The following is a 21,406-nucleotide window of genomic DNA, read 5'->3' as shown; positions in this document are numbered from 1 at the left end:
ACTCTTGTTGCCCAGGCTGGAGTGCAGCGGCATGATCTCAGCTCACTGCAACCTCTGCCCCCTGGGTTCAAGTGATTCTCCTGCCTCAGCCTCCTGAGTAGCTGGGATTACAGGTCTCCACCACCATGCCCAGCTAAATTTTTGCATTTTTCATAGAGACAGGGTTTCACATGTTGGCCAGGCTAGTCTTGAACTCCTGACCTCAGATGATCCACCCACCTCGCCTTCCCAAAGTGCTAGGATTACAGGCATGAGCCACCGCAGCCAGCCTCCTCAAAATCTTTTAAACAAATATTTACTGGGTATATAGTATGTATTCAGCAGTGTTCTATGTGCTAGGGATATAGTAATCTACAAAACAAAGTCTTTCCCTTGTAGAGCTCATGTTGTAAAGGGGGCAGGAAAATGAATTGAGAAATAGATACATAAGAGGTACTGATACGAAAAAAAAGTAGCATAAGGAGGAGAGTTGTGGTGAGGAAGGGGAATCTTGGTTTTTGCCTTAAGAACCTGCCTCCAGCTGGGTGCAGTTCCTTATGCCTATAATCTCAGCACTTTGGGAGGCTGAGGCAGGAGGATCGCTTGACACCAGGAGTTTGAGATCAGCCTGGCCAACATGGCAAAACCCCATCTCTACAAAAAAAATATAAAAATTAGCTGGGCATGGTGGCACATGCCTATAGCCCCAGCTTCTCAGGAGGCTGAGGTGGGAGGATCACTTGAACTGGGGAGATAGAGGTTGCGGTGAGCCAAGGTTGTGCCACTGCACTCCAGCCTGGGTGACAGAGCCAGACCCTATCTCAAAAAAAGAAATAGAAAAGAACCTGCTTCCCTTCCTCCTGGTCACATTCTTGTTTCCCCTTTTCAGTCCACAGAGTTGTCTGTCCACAGTTGGGAAATGAGATTTTTCATTAACTTAGTAAAGAAAATATGACAGCATGATGACTGGAAAGGTAAATAGTATACTATGTCAATGAAACAAAACCACACTTCCAAAAGCAATGTTTTTAGTGCATGTCATGATTTATGTTACACCAAAATGTGTTTTGGTTTCCATAGTGCAGTTCCTCAATCAGAAAGCCAGTTTTTATTCTGCTTATCTCCAGAGCTTTTGTTTGCCTTTTGCTCACCCTAGCCCCGCTAAACCAGATAAAAAGACCAGAGACAGCCTGGTTGAGATTACTCTTGGAGGAAGGCATCAGTTAAGGACACTGGAAAAGACAGGCTCTTTTGTTCTGGTTCCTAATGGAGTGGCTTCGGCTGTTCTTTCTCCATCCTGTATCATTTTACCAGGGGGCTGCATTTCCCTTTGCACTTCTCTTCAATTATCTCTGCATCATGGATTCATTCTCTACTCGTGCCAGGTAGGCTGGATGGCTATTTTTACTTTTACATCCAGAAATACTATAGTGACTGGGTGTGGTGGCTCACGCCTGTAATCCCTGCACTTTGGGAGGCTGAGGCGGGCGGATCACTTGAGGCCAGGGGTCTGAGAACTGCCTGGCCAACATAGCGAAACCCTGTCTCTAATACAAATACAAAAAAAATTAGCTGGGCATGGTGGCTCATGCCTGTAGTTCCAGCTCCTCGGGAGGGAGGCAGGAGACTCGCTTAAGCCCAGGAGGTGGAGGTTGCAGTGAGCCGAGATGGCGCCATTGCACTCCAGCCTGGGCAACAGAACAAGCCTCTATCTAAAAAAAAAAAAAAAAAAAAAAAAAAAAATTCAGAAATACTATAGTAGGGCAAAAAGCAGAGTCGACTGCAGATGTGAAGATTACAATATATTAATTACACTTGTTTTTAACTTACTCTCACTGTCACTGATTATTGATTGTTTGATAATGAATACGTATAATAGAGTAAAACTAAACTGGAAATTCACATCCTGTCTGCACTGACGTAAGGTTTGCTGGGTTCACGTTAAATGGCAGATGGATGAAAATAAACTCTCAGGAGAGATGGTTGTTGCGATGGTACAGGAATTCTCCAAATGGATACATCTCTGTCAACCATGGATATCAGATATTTTTGAATAGTCCTAATTTTATGGAATTTTATCATTTTCAATCAAATTAAATTTTATAAAAAGTTACATCAGTCTAAGTTTTATTATAACTAAATGTGATTTTTAAAGTGCCTTTATATGAATTCTCAGAGAAATGAAATAAGTCAAAATGAATCTTGTCAGATTACCTATATGATAATTTGAAGTTCAAAAATTATTGTCACTAGAGATGTGATGACTTGATTGTAATAATTTTTTAAATATCAAATAACCTCAACACATTAGAGACAGCACCTATTTTTTTAGATTGCTCATATAAGATTTTATTTTTTTAACATAGTCAAAGACAAGAACTTAACTGAGCATAGAACAGAAATGGTGAGTGTACTGTTAACATGGCTACATGATTTTCTGTTAAATTGAAAAGTCGCAAATACATTTTTTGTTTTATTTATTTATATATATTTTTGGAGACAGAGTCTCTCTCTGTCACCCAAGCTGGATTGCAGTGGCACGATCTCGGCTCACTGCAACCTCCACCTCCTGGATTCAAGGGATTCTCCTGCCTCAGCCTCCCCAGTACCTGGGACTATAGGTGCACACCACCATGCCCAGCTAATTTGAAATACATTTTAAAAAATAATTCCAACTTTTATTTTAGATTCTAGAGGTACATGTGTAGGTTTGTTACGTGGGTATATTGTATGATGCTGAGGGTTGGGGTATGATTGATCCCATCACCCAGGTAGTGAGCACAGTACCCAAGAGTTAGTTTTTCAACCCTTTTTCCCTGACAGTCCCTATTTTTAACAAGGTTTTGTGGAATGTCCTTTTGTAAAGTGAAAATCTGTTGCCAAAGGGCCACTTCCTAATAATTCACTTATTTTGGGAATTAGGATTTTTATATATTGGGATTCTTAAATAAAATATAGCTGTATCTAACGATCAGTTAGGATTGTGGAATTTGATTAAACAATGGTATGATCACGTGTTCACAACTGTCTCATGGCCCTTAACTTCACTTATGGAGATTGGAGTTAGGGGACAGCTGTAAAGAAGTTTCCTTTTGAGAAAGATTCTCAAAACAATAAAGCAACATGAGTGCAAAAATAAGGATTAATCCTCATGGAGTTACCTTAGGGTGAAGATTGCTCAGTTTCTGGCCAGATGCAGTGGCTCACACCTGTAATCCCAGTAACTGGGAGGCAGAGGCAAGTGGATAGCTTGAGCCCAGGAGTTTGAGACCTGCCCGGGCAACATGACAAAATCCCTGTCTCTACAAAAAGTACAAAAAATTAGCCAAGTGTGGTGGTACATGCCTGTAGTCCCGGCTATTTAGGAGCCTGAGGCAGGAGGATCCCTTGAGCCCAAGAGGTGGAGGTTGTAGTAAGTCATGATCATGCCACTGCACTCCAGCCTGGGCAGCAGGGAGAGACTCTGTCAAAAAAATAAAAATAAAATAAAAAAGACTTCTCACTTTGAATTCAGCCTGTTGAGTCTTGACTCCCTCACCTAACTAAGTGTCCTTGTGTATGTCAATATACTTCACCCAAATGCCCTCCTTATCTGTAGAACAGAAAACATAATGCCTACCTCATGGGGTTATTTTAAGTATTAAATAAATATATTTCTCGTAAAGGGTTATTAGCGCTATGCCTAGAATGAAATATGCAATCGCTAAGTCACACATCGCTAAGTCACACATTCTATATTGTCCATGTACAGACAATTTAATGTTTATAAATCTCCTAGGGGAGTTGCCTGTGGGTGGGAGGGTTGCTGTGTAAAGGATAAATGTTCCCCCTTTTGTTTTCCCATAGCAGGGAAGTGAAGGCTTGGACCACAATGTTAACTGGGGTGTTGAGGTGGGAAGTCACCCCAAGCATCGGTTCAAAGAGAAGCACAGGAATGGCCCAGGCTTTTGAGTCATAGATGCTCTCACACTGAGACACTTAACGCTCTCCCCCAAGAAAAAAAGTGGTTCTTGCTAACCTGTACTTGGCACTGTGCCCGGAGCCGTGACACACATTTGCCTTGCAATGGTGTTTCCTGGTTCTGAGTTGGTAGAGAAATCCTAGGCTTCTTTGAGTCGCTTTCCCAGCGAGTCAAAAGGACCAGTGAGTCCTTTTTTCTTTTCTTTTCTTTTCTCTTTTCTTTTCTTTCTTTTCTTTTCTTTTTGAAACGGAGTCTCTCTCTGTCACCCAGGCTGGAATGCAGCAGTGCGATCTCAGCTCACTGCAACCTCTGCCTCCTGAGCTCAGGCGATTCTCCTGCCTCAGCCTCCCGAGTAGCTGAGATTACAGGGGCCCACCACCCCACCCTACTAATTTTTTTTGTATTTTTGGTAGAGACAGGGTTTCACCATGTTAGCCAGGCTGGCCTTGAACTCCTGACTTCAAGTGATCTGCCTGCCTCAGCCTCCCAAAGTGCTGGGATTACAAGCATAAGCCACCACGCCCAGCTGTTCCACACTTTTTCTGACTCCTTCATTCAGCTTTATTAACTTGGCACCAATTAAAAAACAAGCCTCCATATAATGCAGAAGGAAGAACCAAGCGTGCGTAATGTGAAGCTTCCCAGGCCTCTGCAGATCCGCATCTCCTTGGCTTCTGAGAGAGGCATGATTCACAAACCATTTCATCAATGTGGGTATTTTACAACATTACAAAAACACTGGCCAGGCACCCTGGCTCATGCCTGTAATCCCAGGACTTTGAGAAGCTGAGGCAGGAGGATTGCATGAGTCTGGGAGTTCAAGACCAGCCTGGGCAACATGGCAAATCCCCATCTCTACAAAAAATATAAAAAAAAATTAGCCAGATATGGTGGTGCGTGTCGATAGTCCCAGCTACTAGGGAGGCTGAGGTGGGAGGATTTCTTGAGCCGGGGGGGTCAAGGCTGCAGTGAGTCATGATCGTGCCACTGCACTCCAGCCTGGGCAATAGGGACCCTGTCTCAAAAACAAGACAAAACACTGCTCTTTTCCTCCCTGGCCACCTGAAAATTGGCCACTATCATGGAAGACACAGCAGCTACCCATTCAAAGGAGATCTTAATCAACTGACAACTTTGGTGGAAACATACGGTCGTGGTCACCCTTCACTCTGGGAAGGCAACAGTAATAAGAAAGAAATTTGGGAAAAACTAGCCAAAATGTACAAGATCTCATGGACATGATATATAAGATGGAGATCGTCTTTGTATTTAGATTCTGATCCCATTTTGTTGTAGCAAGATAACTGGCATGATTTATGATTCCCTGGATTATGTAAAGAAAAGTGAACCCAAGCATAAACTTGCAAGACATAGCCCAGATGAGAGAAAAAGACATCAAGAAAACAGCAAAAGGAATGCAAGGACAGAATGAAGAAAGTCAGGGGGCCCCAAAAGCCAGTGTTGGTGCTGACAAAAAAGAGTCCAGATTCTGCAATGGCTGGGCACGATGGCTTACGCCTGTAACCCCAGCATTTTGGGAGGCTGAGGTGGGCGGGTCACCTTAGGTACAGTGTCTAAGACTGTACCAGGAGTTCAAGACAGCGTCTAAGACTGAGGCCAGGAGTTAGAGACCAGCCTGGCCAACATGGCAAAACTCCATCTCTACTAAAAATACAAAAATTAGCCAGGCATGGTGGCAGGTGCCTGTAATCCCAGCTACTCTGGAGGCTGAGGCAGTAGAATTGCTTGAACCCGGGAGACGGAGGTTGCAGTGAGCAACATCGCACCACTGCACTCCAGTCCGGGCAACAGAGCGAGACTCTGTCTAAAAAAAAAAAAAAAAAGATTCTGCAATGACTTCATCTGCGGTGATTGTGCAGATTTTTCGTGACAGGATATAATAAACTGTAACAACTTTTTGGGTTTTTTTAGAGACAAGATTTTGCACTGTTACCCAAGCTGGAGTGTAATGGTGTCATCATCGCTCAAGTGCAGCCTCTAACTCATGGGCTCAAGTGATCCTCCCACCTCAGACTCCTGAGTAGCTAGGACTACAGGAGTGCCACCATGCATGGCTATTAAACAAATTTTTTTTGTAGAGATGGGATCTTGCTATATTGCCCAGGCTGGTCTCAAACTCTGGCCTCAAGTGATCTTCCCTCCTTGGCCTCCCAAAGTGCTGAGATTACAGGTGTGAGCCACTGTGCCCGGCCTAAACTTTAATAAGTATAAACTTTAATAAAACAAAACAAAATCCTAACTCATAAGATCTTAAAGTGCAGTAGTAAGGATGAAGGGTGGATATAAAGATTTTTCTGAGTTTTCACTTTTCGAAGGGAAGTGTTGAGTCTCCTTTCTCTGTCAGCCTCTGGAATGCTTCCGGGTAGCACGACCCTGTGAAAAGGAAGGTACTTGTCTTGAGAGGATGCCTAGGGCGCTCTTCTAGATCCTTGACACTAGGTTCACAGTGCTTTTCAGTCAGACGACGTACCAGGAGATTTCAAAGATGTCCTTGCTAGCCAGACTTCCAGGACGGTCAGGGGCAGGCGGTGGAATACCTTGGGAGGGAATCGCTTGAATGGAGGGCATCAAAGAGAGAGGTTCCAGGGCCACTAAGGCAGGAATTGAGATTTGTCTCCAGGCCAGGGGGGTGGCTCATGCCTGCAATTGTAGCATTTTGGGAGGCCGAGGGAGGAGGATCACCTGAGGCCAGGAGTTTGAGACTGGGCGACACACCAAGACCCCATCTCTAAAAAAATAAAAAGCTAACCAGGCATGGTGGTGCATGCCTGTAGTTCCTCCCAGGTGGGAGGATCACTTGAGTCCAGGAGGTCAAGGCTGTGGTGAGCCATGATTGCAACTCTATACTCACCCTGGGTGACAGAGAGAGACCCTGTCTCAAAAAAAAAAAAAAGATTTGTCTTCAAGGCGGAAATTTACAAATTTACCCTGACTCTTTCTCCCGTGATTCTTTTCTTCTGAAGAACAAAAGGAAGGCCCCAGAGTGCAAACAGCACGGCTACTTTAGGTGTTGTGTGGGGCCTACCAGATTGGGTTCCCTGGAGTGACATCTGCAGTAATTCCTTTGCTGTGCAGTTCTAAGTCATTCTCCCCAAGATGTCCCTTCTCTTTCAGGTACCTCTTTCTCCTGGCTGGAGGAGGTGCCCTGGCCGTGGCTGCCATGGGTTCCTACGCCGTGCTCATCTTCACCCCTGCTTTCTGCGCCGTGGCTCTCCTCTGTTCCCTGGCCCCTCAGCAAGTCCACAGGTGGACCTTCTGCTTTCAGATGAGCTGGCAGACCTTGTGTCACCTAGGTCTGCACTACACTGAGTATTATCTGCATGAGCCTCCTTCTGTGAGGTAAGCAGCCTGTTCGTTGGTCATGCTCAGCCCACCTACAGTTTGCTTGCACCACGGTGGTAGCAGAGAGAACCTGGGTGTTGGGTTGGAGTCCTAATTTTTCCACATTTGACCAGTGTGACCTTGAGCAAGTCATTTTACCTCTTTCAGACTCATTTCTTTTTCTGGAAAAGATATGGGGCTAACAATACTGTGCTGCAAGATTGTTGTGAATGTTAATGTAACCGCCCAGTGGGTTCACCTTCTCCACTGCCTAGATAGACAGGGGAATTGCAGTAAAGACAGAGTAATTCACAGAGAGCTGGCTGTGCAGGAGACAGGCCAGTTTTATTATTACTCCAAGCGTTTGGGGTAATCATAATCAGTTTCCCTGAGCATTTGGGGATCTGAGTTTTTAAGGATAATTTGGTGGGTAGGGGGAGGCCAGTGAGTTGAGAGTGCTGCTTGGTTGGGTTGGAGATGAAATCACAGGGAGTCAGAACAGTCTTCTTGCACTGAGTCAGTTCCTGGGTGGGGGCCACAAGATAAGATGAGCCAGTTTATCGATCTGGGTAGTACCAGCTGATCCATCAAGGGCAGGGTCTGCAAAATATCTCAAGCACTGATGTGAGGCCTTAGAATAGTAATGTTATCCCCAGGAGCAATTGGAGGAGTGTCAGAATCTTGTCATCTCCAGCTGCATGACTCCTAAACCATAATTTCTAATCTTTCGGCTGATTTGTTAATCCTACAAAGGCAGTCTAGTTTCCAGGCAAGAAGGGGGTTTGTTTTGGGAAAGGTCTGTGATTGTCTTTGTTTTAAACTGTAAGCTATTAACTAAGTTCCTCCCAAAATGAGTCCCAGGAATGAACAAGGACAGCTTGGAGGTTAGAAGCAAGATGGAGTTGGTTAGGTCAGACTTCTTTCACTGTCTCAGTTATAATTTTGCAATGGCAGTTTCATTAGAATGAATATAAATCTGATTTTGTGACTAATCATCGCTGCCACGTGTTGCCTACATGGTGCAGTGTCTGGCACTGAGCAGTAGTTGTCATTGTGCCTGAGAGGGAGGGCAAAGCAGGAATCCTAGAGCCCACAGAGCAGGCCTGCCCAGAAGTGACTCAGCACTGTCTGCCAGCCTCAGCACGGGTTGAGTGGACACTCTGCTTGCAGGTAACAATCTTCCCATGGCGGCTGCTGGGAGAGGCAGCTGCTGTGTCAGTGTTTCTCTTCCTTCAGACTCAGCTGTTCCCATCTTGCTGAAGAAAGGTAGGCACCCCATCTAGAAAACAGAAATCAAGAGCTAATTACAGTCTAGAGAAGTGTTGTCATGAATCAGCAAGATCCCTGAGATGAGGGGAAACATTGCTTTGTGATCTGGAGATCTCATGTTCCTGGCTCTCTCTGGTGATCACAATTGGCTTCAGGGTCACTTGGAGCACAGAGGCTGTGATGCTCCAGGTGGTCACCTATCTGATTCTAGCCTGCGGTTGGTTCACTTGCTTTGCCATCCTCCTGACTATACCTAGATTTTTTTTTTTTTTTAATTTTCCTGTAAAGACTATTTTCAGCCAGGCACAGTGGCTCACTCCTGTAATCCCAACACTTTGGGAGGCTGAGGCAGGCAGATCCCTTGAGGCCAGGAGTTCAAGACCAGCCTAACCAACATGGCGAAACCCTGTCTCTGCTAAAAATACAAAAATTAGCTGGGCATAGTGGCGGACGCCTGGAATCCCAGCTACTTGGGAGGCTGAGACAGGAGATCGCATCACTGCACTCCAGCCTGGGTGACAGAGGGAGACACTGTCTCAAAAAAAAAAAAAAAAAAAAGTGGGGGGGAGAGACTATTTTCACCAAAGGCTTCAGGTCGGCTGCTCTAAGGAAAAGGCAAGATGGCAGGTGGGTGGGGCGTAGGAAGTACCAAATAGGATGGAGTGAATCAGGATTTCAGTAGGGAGCTGGGGCCTGATGGGGCTGGGAGGGCAAGTTGAACAGGATCTGGCTGGATGCGAGGCAGGCTGGAGCAGACCTGGAATGGGGGGCTCTGCTAGTCGGGCAGGGCTGCTGCCATCACACAGTGCCACAGACTGGGTGGCTCAAACAACAGAAATTCATTTCCTCACAGTTCTGGAGGCTGGAAGTCACTGATGATGACGTCAGCAGGGCTGGGTTCTTCTGAGGCCATTCTCGTGGCTTGCGGGTGGCAGTGTCCCCGTATGTCCGCGTGATGGTCACTCCTCTCTCTGTGCATGTGTCTGTGTCCTAATTGTCTGTTCTCATAAGGACTCTGTGCATATTGGATTAGCGCCCATCCTAATGATCTCAGTTAACCTTAATCACATCTTTAAAGACCCTAACTCCATATACAGTCACATTCTGAGGTACTGGGGTTAGACCATAAGCACAGGAATTTTGGGGGCACATTCAGTCCATAATAGAGAGTGAATGAGCAGGGTTTGGTGGCATTTGGAGGCTACCTTGCTTTCAGTGAGAATCAGTCAATTGACGGGGTCAGTTTTTCTTGAATCTTCAGACACATGGATAGAAACAGCCGCAGTTAGAAGACTGTTGTTTTCTCTCCACAGGACAGCATTTCTGATTGTAGAGTGTGTCATTGTAATTTTCTTTCCTTTTTTTTTTTTTGAGACAAGGTCTCACTCTGTTGCCCAGGCTGGAGCACAGTGGCATGCTCATGGCTCACTGCAGCCTCGACCTCCCGGGCTCAAGCAATCCTCCCACCTCAGCCTCCTCAGTAGCTGGGACCACAGGCATGCACCACCACATTGGGCTAATTTTCATATTTTTTGTAGAAACGGGGTTTTGCCATGTGGCCCAGGCTGGTCTCAAACTCCCGGGCTCAAGTGATCAGCCCACCTCACCTCAGCCTCCCAAAGTGCTGGGATTACAGGTGTGAGCCATTGTGCCCAGCCTAATTTCCATTCATTGTTCTCCTCAATAATCTTGCCAGCGGGATCTTTGATGGTGAAGCAGTAAGAGCTCAGGTGATTGGTTAAGACCATATTTCAAATTGCTAATGGCTCAGCACACACTGTGATCCATTCCTCAGTACAAATCCCACATTCGGCAAAGTCCTACAGCCAGGGCCTGGTTCGTATTTAAAATCTTCAGCTTCCTATCTTTTCTTCACTACCGAGTTTTTATTTCCTCTACGGCAAATTTCTCCCAAGTCTCTGATCCTAATCTTTGTAGGCCTTTCTTGGAAATATTATAAGCAACATTTCCCACAATGTTCCTCATCATTCTCTTATTTGCATCTCTAATGTTTAATTTCCCCATTTACTTGATCCTGCCTGATGTCACCCTAAATAACAAATAGAAAGAGTCTCCCTAAAAGAAAATGATGGGGCCAGGCGCAGTGGCTCACGCCTATAATCCCAGCCCTTTGGGAGGCTGAGGTGGGTGGATCACTTGAGGCCAGGAGTTTGAGACCAGCCAGGCCAACATAGTGAAACCCCATCTCTACAAAAAAAAAAAAAAAAAAAAAAAACCCACAAAAATTAACTAGGCGTGGTAGCGCATGTCTGAAGTTCCAGCTTCTCATGAGGGAGAGGTGGGAGGATCACTTGAGTCTGGGAGGCAGAGGTTGCAGTGAGCCAAGATGGTGCCACTGCACTCCAGCCTGGGCGATAGAGTGAGACCGTGTCTCAGGAAAAACAAAACAAGAGAAAAGAAAAGAAAAAAGAAAAGGATGCTTATGGCTGGGAGCAGTGGCTCACACCTGTAATCCTAGCACTTTGGGAGGCTGAGGCGGGCGGATCACCTGAGATCAGGAGTTCAAGACCAGCCTGGCAGACATGGCGAAACCCTGTCTCTACTAAAAATACAAAAATTAGCTGGGCGTGGTGGCGTGCACCTGTAATTCCGCTACTCAGGAGGCTGAGGCAGGAGAATCACTTGAACCCAGGAGGCAGCAGAGGTTGCGTTGGGCGGCTGAGATCACGCCACTGCAATCCAGCCTGGGCCACAGAGCGAGACTCTGTCTCCAAAAAAATAAAAAAAGAAAATGATACTTATTTAGGAATTGGGCATTACAATGGGAATATGTGTGCCATCATATGTGTATTCAGGTAGGTAAAGGAAGACAAAGTTTTTGTTTTTTTGTTTGTTTGTTTGTTTGTTTTGAGATGCAGTCTCGCTCTATCACCAGGCTGGAATGCAGTGACACAATCTCGGCTCACTGCAACCTCCACCTCCCAGGTTCCAGTGACTCTCCTGCCTCAGCCTCCCAAGTAGCTAGGACTACAGGTGTGCACCACCACACCCAGCTAATTTTTGTATTTTTAGTAGAAATGAGGTTTCATCATATCGGCCAGGATGGTCTCGATCTCTTGACCTCGTGATCCACCTGCCTCGGCCTTCCAAAGTGCTGGGATTACAGGCGTGAGCCACCACACCCAGCTGGTAAGAGAAAGTTTTTTTAACAGAAAAATAAGGAGCATTACATAATTGTTTTGAAATCATTATCCTTGAGTACAGGCTCAATGACAAGGGTGATGCCAGTCTGTGGTTGGGCAGGAAGTGGCTGGGCAGGTGACCTCACAAAAGTATTTTTTTGTATAGGGTTGCAATGGTTGTTATGCAAGGTTGTGGTTTTTGCAGTCTTTTGTGGTAGTTTTTGTTATCAGACATACAAGCATTGAGAACCCTCTCTTCATACCTTTTCCTGGCTCTGTTTGTCAGAAGTGTTTTGTTTTGTTTTGCTTTTTAACACAAGTGACTTCATTTTCTTTTTTCTTTTTTTTTTTTTTTTGAGACAGGGTCTCACTTGGATGCATAGGCTGGAGTGCAGTGGTGCAATCATAGCTCACTGCAGCCTTGAACTCCTGGGCTCAAGGGTTCCACCCACGTCAGCCTCCCAGAGTGATGGGACCCACTGCACCCAGCCATGATTCCATTTTTATTCCCACAACTTTCAAATTGGAGTACTGTGTGGTTCCAAATTAATTCAAGAATCTTCAGCTGTTAAAGTAAAATTTCCCAGGCAAATTCTCCTATTCAGGATGGAAGATTTCAGGATGCAAGATGGGATGGATCTCTGAGATCCCTGGGAGGCTTCTCAAGTTGAACATGTGTGTAAATGTGTGCATCTAACCTTTTCTTTAAAACAAACAAAAAATATATATGCAAATTTACACACATATACATACAGATATACATATGCTTATTTATAAAACACACATGATCATTACAAAAAATTCAAACAACGCAAAAAGTGAAAGATTTTTTATGCTAATTTCATTCCCTAGAGGTAACTATTCTTAAAAGTTTGGGGTATATTAGTCTAGACTTAAGCTCCACTGTATACTTAAGATCTATAAATATTGCCAGGGGCGGTGGCTCATGCCTGTAATCCCAGCACTCTGGGAGGCCGAGACAGGCAGATTGCTTAAGCCCAGGAGTTTCAGATCAGCCTGGGCAACATAGTGAGACCCCATGTCTATAAAAAAATAAATAAATAAGATTGATTTATTTTATTTTAAGATTTATTTTGTGTGGGGTCCTGCAGGCCATGAGATTAATCTTAGCTGTACAGACCTATCTATTTCCTGTGAGATCATGTATGACAGAATGGAATAAGAGAGAGAGAATAAATACAGAGTGTTTTTATGTTCTTTAAAAAATTATCTTGCAGGTTCTGCATCACTCTTTCTTCTCTCATGCTCTTGACCCAGAGGGTCACGTCCCTCTCTCTGGACATTTGTGAGGGGAAAGTGAAGGCAGCATCCGGAGGCTTCAGGAGCAGGAGCTCTTTGTCTGAGCATGTCTGTAAGGCACTGCCCTATTTCAGCTACTTGCTCTTTTTCCCTGCTCTCCTGGGAGGCTCTCTGTGCTCCTTCCAGCGATTTCAGGCTCGTGTTCAAGGGTCCAGTGCTTTGTATCCCAGACACTCTTTCTGGGCTCTGAGCTGGAGGGGTCTGCAGATTCTTGGACTAGAATGCCTAAACGTGGCAGTGAGCAGGGTGGTGGATGCAGGAGCGGGACTGACTGATTGCCAGCAATTCGAGTGCATCTATGTCATGTGGACCACAGCTGGGCTTTTCAAGCTCACCTACTACTCCCACTGGATCCTGGACGACTCCCTCCTCCACGCAGCGGGCTTTGGGCCTGAGCTTGGTCAGAGCCCTGGAGAGGAGGGATATGTCCCCGATGCGGACATCTGGACCCTGGAAAGAACCCACAGGATATCTGTGTTCGCAAGAAAGTGGAACCAAAGCACAGCTCGATGGCTCCGACGGCTTGTATTCCAGCACAGCAGGGCTTGGCCTTTGTTGCAGACATTTGCCTTCTCTGCCTGGTGGCATGGACTCCATCCAGGACAGGTGTTTGGTTTCGTTTGCTGGGCCGTGATGGTGGAAGCTGACTACCTGATTCACTCCTTTGCCAATGAGTTTATCAGATCCTGGCCGATGAGGCTGTTCTATAGAACCCTCACCTGGGCCCACACCCAGTTGATCATTGCCTACATCATGCTGGCTGTGGAGGTCAGGAGCCTCTCCTCTCTCTGGTTGCTCTGTAATTCATACAACAGTGTCTTTCCCATGGTGTACTGTATTCTGCTTTTGCTATTGGCGAAGAGAAAGCACAAATGTAACTGACATCTTTCCCTGGCTTTCACCTTAAACACCCAGGAAACATTTTAGAAAGTGCCAGATGACGCATCGATAATGCATACATTTGAACTCTTCCATAATAAATTTTTTTCTAAAGTTTTGGATGGATATACCCAGTGACTTGCAGTAGGAATTTGTGTATCTACTTTAGCAAGCTATTCTGCTGGTACTGAGGATACAAAAAGGAAAAAGATGTGGTTTCTTCCCTTAAGGTTTACAGTCTAGATGTGGAAGCAAAGATTAAGTAAAGTGATACATAAAAACACAAGGCGCTATGAACCAGATGGCAAACGCTCTATATATAGACACCCCAAAATTGAATGTTCAGTTGGCCCACCTGATCCTGGAATGGGAACTTTAGCAACACAAAACCAAAACAAAACCTAACTCATTATCATATCGGTTTGTTATGTGGACTACAGACTTATATCCATTATTAGGTTTGAACTTTTTTTTCTAAATTTGGAAATTTGGGCCAGGTGCAGTGGCTCATAACTGTAATGCCAGCACTTTGCAATGCTGAGGTGGAAGGATTGCTTGAGGCCCAGAGTTTGAGACCAGGTTGGGCAACATAGCAAGACTTTGTCTCAAAATATATATATGTGTGTGTGTATATATATATATAGATACAAACACACATATATGTATATATACATATATATATATACACATATATATATATGTATATTTGGGTGGGCATGGTGTATGCACCTAAAGACCTAGCTCCTCTGGAGGCTGAGAAGGATCTCTTGAGCCCAGGAGTTCGAGGCTGCAGTGAGCTGTGATTGTGCCACTGCACCCCAGCCTGGTTGACAGAGGGAGACCCCATCTACTAAAAAAATTTTTTGGGCCAGGCGTTGTGGCTCACATCTGTAATCCCAGCACTTTGGGAGGCCGAGACGGGCGGATCACAAGGTCATGGGATCACAAGGTCAGCAGTTCAAGACCAGCCTGGCCAATATGGTGAAACCCCGTCTCTTCTAAAAATACAAAAATTAGCCGGGCGTGGTGGTGGGCACCTATAGTCCCAGCTACTTGGGAGGCTGAGGCAGGAGAATTGCTTGAATCCAGGGTGTGGAGGTTGTAGTAAGCCGAGATCACACCACTACACTCCAGCCTGGGCGACAGAGCAAGATTCCATCTCAAAAAAAAAAAAAATTTTTTTTTTGAAAATTTGAAAAAAAAATTGTCCCAAAAATAAATGGCTGATATTATTCCCAGGTATATGTTAATAAGTAAAAACCCACATGATAACTATTTACATAATTGTTAAATACACAGCTGACTCATAAACATGTCTTACAAAGAGATCAATAACAGGAAGTAAACACTATTTTAATATGACTTTGAGGGTGGGTTTGATTCTTTTTTTCTTGGCATATCCTAAATAACTCCCTCTGTTTCTTCCTGTTAGGATTTAAAATACACAAGAGAAAGGTTTCAGGACTTCTAAATTATGCAGTAGCAATGTCATTTAACTAGCACTTACAAATTACTGCCACATCTGCAGGTCACCTGTACTGTTATGTAATTACCATTTTTCTTTAATCAACTTTAATTCAACTTATTTATAAAACTTACCCTCCTTCTAAGCAATGGCAGTGATGAAAATTGGGTTTGGTGTGCTAATTCTATTTTACTCCAGTACTCACTAAAAGAAATACATGCTTGTTCAAATAAAAAAAAAAAAAACTTTGTATTTGTGTTCTGTGTAAAACCATCTGCTTATCTAGGGTGACATCTATCCCACCATACAAAACACTGTACAGGCATCTCAGCTTGTTGAGTATTCCAAACCAATCCTTCTTATCGTTTTCAAAATGTAAAATTGCAAATAAGCTTTTTGATATGGTTTGGGTCTCATGTTGAATTGTAATCCCCAGTGTCGGAAGAGGGGCCTGGTGGGAGGTGATTAAATCATGGGGGTGGCTTTCCCCCTTGCTGTTCTCATAATAGTGAGTGAGTTTTCACATGATCTGGTTGTTTATAAAAGTGCGTAATGCCTTCCCGCTCTTTCTCTTCCTCCTGCTCCAGCCATGTAAAACGTGCCTCCTGCCTCTTCACCTTCCGCCACGATTTTAAGTTTCCTGAAGCCTCCCCAGCCATGCTTCCTGTATAGCCTGTAAAACTGTGAGCCAATTAAACCTCTTTTCTTTATTAATTACCCAGTCTCAGGTAGTTCTTTGTGTGTGTGTGTGTGTGTGTGTGTGTGTGTGTGACAGGGTCTCACTCTGTCACCCAGGCTGGAGTGCAGTGGTGTGCAGTGGTGTGCTCTCAGCTCATTGCAACCTCTGCCTCCTAGGTTCAAGCGATTCTCCTGCCTCACCCTTCCAAGTAGCTGGGACTATGGGCACATGCCACCACACCCAGCTAATTTTTGTATTTTTAGTAGAGACGGGGTTTCACCATGTTGGCCAGGCTAGTCTTGAACTCCTGACCTCAAGTGATCCGTCCACCTTGGCCTCCTGAAGTGCTGGGATCACAGGTGTGAGTCACTGCTCCCGGCCTCAGGTAGTTCTTTATAGCATTACAAGAACAGACTAATACACTTTTAATCATTAAAACTTCGCAAAGATAATACTAAGTTAGAAGTTATAGATAACTTAGAAAGTTATAGGTCAATATCACTGATTAACATGAAGGCAAACAACGAGCCCAATCTTAGCACTCAGAACATAACACAGTGAGGGTCTTGATGAACAGAGATGGCAAGGATTTGTAGTGGCCTTGGTGGGGTGCAGTGGCTCACGCCTGTAATCTCAGCACTTTGGGAGGCTGAAGCAGGAGGAGCTCTTGATCCCTCGAGTTTGAGACCAGTCTGGGCAACATAGGGAGATGCCATCTCTATTAAAAAACACACACACACAAACCCAAAACTTGTAGTGCCTTAACCAGAAGAGTTCTATACTTTCTCTCACCATACTCAGTAGCTCAGAGGAGACAAAGTAGATAAATGGGGTTTCCCAGAGTTGGGAATAGTCAAAGAGACTCTGTCTCAAAAAATAGTTTCAGACTCTGTCTCAAAAAAAAAAAAAGAAAAATAGAGTGCTTTTTATAGGGGCACTTCTGGGGAGCTGTCTAGGGGTGTGTGCAGTTGATGAAAATCCTTCGAGAGGTACACTTTAGATGTGTGCAAGTTTCCATATATATGTTACACTTCAGTATTTTTTTTTTTTTTTGAAACAGGGCCTGGCTCTGTCACCCAGGCTGGAGTGCAGTGGCATGATCTCGGCTCACTGCAACCTCTGCCTCCTGGGCTCAAGGAATCCTCCCACCTCAGCCTCCCAAGTAGCTGGGACTACAGGAACGCACAACTATGTCCAGCTAATTTTTTTTATTTTTTGTACAGACAGGGTTTTGCCATGTTGCCCAGGCTGGTCTCGAATTCGTGAGCTCAAGTGATCCAACCTCCTTGGCCTTCCAAAATGCTGAGATTACAGCCGTGAGCCACTGTGTCCAGCCCCATAATTTTTTTAAGTGACTACTCTTCATGATTAGAGAAATGCTCATGAAGGAATGTTAAATTTAAAAAAGAACTTGGTTAACAAAGCCTTTTAAAATGCAATCTGGCCTCCAAATCTATCTCCCCACTGATGGCCAGGGGTAATTTCTACTCCTCTGATTGGTTAAACCAGGACGTCTGCTTCCTTCTTTTTCTATTTGCATTCTGTAGAGAATGATTCATTTCTCTGGACAGTAGAAAGTGATTTGTGGGAATTGATCCAAGGAAAGAAGCCGGAGCCAGAGATGTAGACTGGAGCCATCTGTCTGCCCAGAGGACAGCCCGGATCCAAGATGGGCAGAAACAGAGAGGAGGTGTCTCCTTCCAGTTCTGATTCTTTTGTTAGATCTTAACTCATTCACTTCCCAACTCCTGCCCCCGCTGCTCCCTCCCATTTGGCAACAGTTTCCCTATCCTTCGTTACCCACTCTGTTACTTCCAAGACTCTGCCCATTGCTCCTGAATTCCCTTTGCTACATGACTGGTGGTACCTGGTTATTGACACCCCACCCGCTCTTTTTAAAAAATTCAATCACTACCCTTCTGGAATATCCTCTCATTAATGTGCCCTGACCTCGCTTCCAGATCCGGATTTGATGTTTTCCTTCTCTTGCTTGATCTAGAAGTAACCCTCAGGTTACCCCTGCTTTTTGTCTTGTTCTGGCCCATTTATTGGCCCAAGCAGAATACATATACGTGTGTGTGTGTGTGTGTGTGTGTGTGTGTGTGTGTGTGTGTGTGTGTGTATTTTTTTTTTTTTTTTGAGACAGGGTCTCACTGTGTCACCTAGGCTGGCATGCAGTGGCACAATCATAGCTCACTTCAGCATTGAACTCCTGGGCTCAAGCGATCCTCCCACGTCTGCCTCCCAAGTATAGAATAGTATTTTGATGAATCGTGCCTATCCTTACAAATGCAAGGATGGGGCCAGCTGTCTCTGTCTTGCAGGCAGTAGCCCTGGACAAGTGAACTCAATTCTGTGGACCGAGTACTAGAGCTCAGTAACCCATGGAAACAGCGCCCATTGGGCACACGCCTCCTGACCTCTGGCCTCCCACTTTCATCAGCCGAATCACTCTGAGAGGTCTGGCAACTCTTTCAGGTCCCCAGGGGATCTCATTCATTTGTTTGAAAATAGTGTCTGAGAGTTTGGTGATTAAGAAATCCCTAAGAGGAGAGTAAGCTAAGCCATGAAAACCATCAAGCTCAGGATGCTGGCAAAGGTTAATAAGAAAATGTTTAGCAGAAAGCTACAGCATTAGCCTTTCTAAGAGCAGCAAGAAAGTATAGCCTTCATTATTTATAGATTGAAATGGCATCATCACCTAGGAAGTGTCATGAGAACTCAGGTCGTCTGTCAGCATATTATTTTGTATTTTCTTTTTTTTTTTCAGACACAGTCTCACTCTGTCACCCAGGCTGGAGTGCAGTGGTGCCATGTCGGCTCACTGCAACCTCCGCCTCCTGGGTTCAAGCGATTCTCATGCCTCAGATTCCAAAGTAGCTTGGATTACAGGCGTGTGCCACCATATCCAGCTAATTTTTTTGTATTTTTAGTACAGATGGGGATTTGCCATGATGGCCAGGATGGTCTTGAACTTCTGGCCTCAAGTGATCCTCCCGCCTCAGCCTCCCATAGTGCTGGTCTGGCCTGTCAACATATTATTCTGAATATACTACCCTCATAGTGCAGCCCCATCCTTCTGAATCATAGCAGCTACTAAGCTGGGCTGGCCTCCTTCTTAATCTGTAGACAGTTGTCATGATCAACAGGCAGCCAGTGGCTTTAATGTATGTCCCAGGTTTAGCAATCCACTCCAGTAGTTAAACTTCTCCATAGGAGACAATCCAACCTTGGCCTTTTTCTATCTATGTAGTTTCATAAAGCAAACCACAGGAAGGCTTCACTGATACACATTCAGTCTGTTGATTCATCTATACCGGATTCATCAATTCCATGAGGACTTGGAAAACGAGGTTGGTATGGTTTGAATGTGTCTCCTAAAGTTCAAATGTTAGAAACTTAATCCCCCATGCAGCAGTGTTGGGAGATGGGGCCTAATGGAAGGTACAGTCATGTGTCACTTAATATAGGGACACATTCTGAAAGATGCATTGTTAGGCTGTTTTGTCATTGTATGAACATCATAGAGTGGCCTTACACAAAGCTGGATGGTCTAGCCTACTACATACATAGGTTATACGGTACAATCTAGGGGTCTCTGACTCCCAGTGCTGATCCACAGCCTGTTAGGAACTGGGCCACACAACAGGAGGTGAGTGGCAGGCAAGATTATAGATAGATTATGGGCATTGCAATGACCAATTGCAATCATTAGTAATTATCCTGATTAGAATGCCAACTATTAGATAGTACATTCAAATCACTTACAACAGATTCTTCACAGATTTATAACATAGGAGATGGTTCAGGAAACTTGATTCTCCATAGTCTAAGAGTTCAGTACTAACAGGTGAAGGGATAGTGATTATATTTTATGTGAGCTTTTTCCAAACGTCTAAATGCATCTATTTCCAAAACATTTCAAAGGAAATTATAGAGTAAAATGGCCGTGACTACTTTAGCATTTTCTTCCTGATAATGGCTGATTCGGATGTTAGTAAAGCCATCTCATGGGGAAGCAGTCTGAACCCCTCTCCTGGAGGCAGGAGTTCTGGCCCTGTCCCAGTTCTAGCACAGGCCAACTGTGGGACCCAAGCAATTCCCTCTGGGCCCCAAGTTTCCTAGTACGCCATAACAGGATGTGGATAAAATATTCCTTTTAGAGTATTTAATTTTAAAACTGAAGGCATTATGATTGTATAAGTGTTCTATTAAATTTTCAACACATTAAGCAGAAAAAGTAAGGCATCCATCTCCCAACCTGCCTCTATTCATCCAACAAGAATTTTATAGAAAGCAATGGAAGAAAATCTGCTGAGTGCTCAAGGTTCTTTATAAACACCCGGCATTTCCTATTATATTCCTTCCATTTGTTTTCTATTGTATAAAAAGAACAAAGTGATATTTTTGTGGCTCATCAAAAAACTGAGAGTTGACAATAGTTCTCTCCTACTAAGAAAACACTGTTAACTTCTCTGACTCTTTCTTTCCTGAATAGTAGGTTTAATTTCTTAGCCTTTATTTGGCAGCTCATAACAGTCAGATACTTATTAATCTGTTCTGGTTCGTTTCCAGGGACAATCATAACAACAGCTAGAGATGCCAGATTATTTCTAAGGAAGTATTTTTGTCTTACTTGGTTCTTGCTGCACCTTTTTCTTCAGAAACACCTTCTAAGTTACAACAAGTGAGATAATTATGTACGTATGTTTTCCTTGCAGGGCATTTGTGCAGTTCATAAGATTCAAGTGATACTTTGGTTTAGTTTCATGGCCAATCTGGATATGTTACATTGAGTGCCTTAGGTGGATTCATTAGCCTGAGGACATGTGAGGTGATGTTTTCTGGCATTCTCAACTTACTAAAGGAATGCTTTCCACAACTTTGCTTCTAAATTGTTTGTTTAGAGGTTAGATGACATTTCCCTGTAGAAAGAACATTATGTTAACTCCTAATGGATGACACTCATGGTAATGACCTGAATTCAAGGGAACATGTTGTTTAGGATTGAAGAGAAGAGCAAAGGTAATTTCCTCCCTATTTCTTAAATATGCAGCTGACCCTAAGTACATTTTATTTTTATACTTTTTTCTGTTTATATATTTACATAACTATATAATAAACTATATTTATGAACTATATATGGACTTTGTTTAGATCTTGATTCAAATGAACCGACTTTGAAAGAATATTATAGGGAAATTTAAACACTAATTGGATAGTAAAGCTTTATTGTTAACTTTTTCAGGTGTAATAATCATATTGTGGTTTTTCTTAAGAATAAGGAAGGGTCACATTTTAGAGATATTCAGATTAAATGATATTTAATCTTGGATTGCTTTAAAATAATCTAAGTTAGAGAGAATGGA

At 44.0% G+C, this 21,406-nt stretch overlaps 2 protein-coding genes across 9 annotated transcripts in view; one reads left to right on the top strand and one right to left on the bottom strand.

The window, feature by feature from the left end:
• The first annotated feature begins 1,241 nt into the window (after positions 1–1,241).
• On the top strand, positions 1,242–14,043 carry MBOAT4 (membrane bound ghrelin O-acyltransferase MBOAT4). Its single transcript, XM_004046849.5, has 3 exons — positions 1,242–1,364; positions 7,076–7,300; positions 12,933–14,043. The coding sequence occupies exons 1-3, from the start codon at positions 1,246–1,248 to the stop codon at positions 13,894–13,896; spliced, it is 1,308 nt and encodes a 435-aa protein (XP_004046897.5). The 5' UTR covers positions 1,242–1,245; the 3' UTR covers positions 13,897–14,043.
• The window catches only part of LEPROTL1 (leptin receptor overlapping transcript like 1), a 45,329-nt gene continuing 30,067 nt past the window's right edge, over positions 6,145–21,406 (bottom strand). For all 8 annotated transcript variants that reach the window (XM_055348341.2, XM_031013803.3, XM_063709182.1 and 5 more), the window contains one exon: positions 6,145–8,561. In XM_055348341.2, the coding sequence (XP_055204316.1) occupies positions 8,498–8,561 (64 nt within the window). In that variant the 3' untranslated portion in view covers positions 6,145–8,497. The remainder of the gene's footprint in view (positions 8,562–21,406) is intronic.

The sequence above is a fragment of the Gorilla gorilla genome, chromosome 7, assembly GCF_029281585.2.
Source record: "Gorilla gorilla gorilla isolate KB3781 chromosome 7, NHGRI_mGorGor1-v2.1_pri, whole genome shotgun sequence".
Taxonomy (NCBI): domain Eukaryota; kingdom Metazoa; phylum Chordata; class Mammalia; order Primates; family Hominidae; genus Gorilla; species Gorilla gorilla.
The sequence above is the reverse complement of the archived record's forward strand: the minus strand, read 5'-3'. Positions and strand labels throughout refer to the sequence as shown.

Bases quoted from the DNA above. Each gene is read 5' to 3' on its own strand.
- MBOAT4 (XM_004046849.5), top strand. From the start codon at position 1,246: ATGGAGTGGCTTCGGCTGTTCTTTCTCCATCCTGTATCATTTTACCAG. The intron at 1,365-7,075 runs GTAGGCTGGATG...CTTCTCTTTCAG, and splicing joins TCATTCTCTACTCGTGCCAG to GTACCTCTTTCTCCTGGCTG. The intron at 7,301-12,932 runs GTAAGCAGCCTG...ATTATCTTGCAG, and splicing joins CATGAGCCTCCTTCTGTGAG to GTTCTGCATCACTCTTTCTT.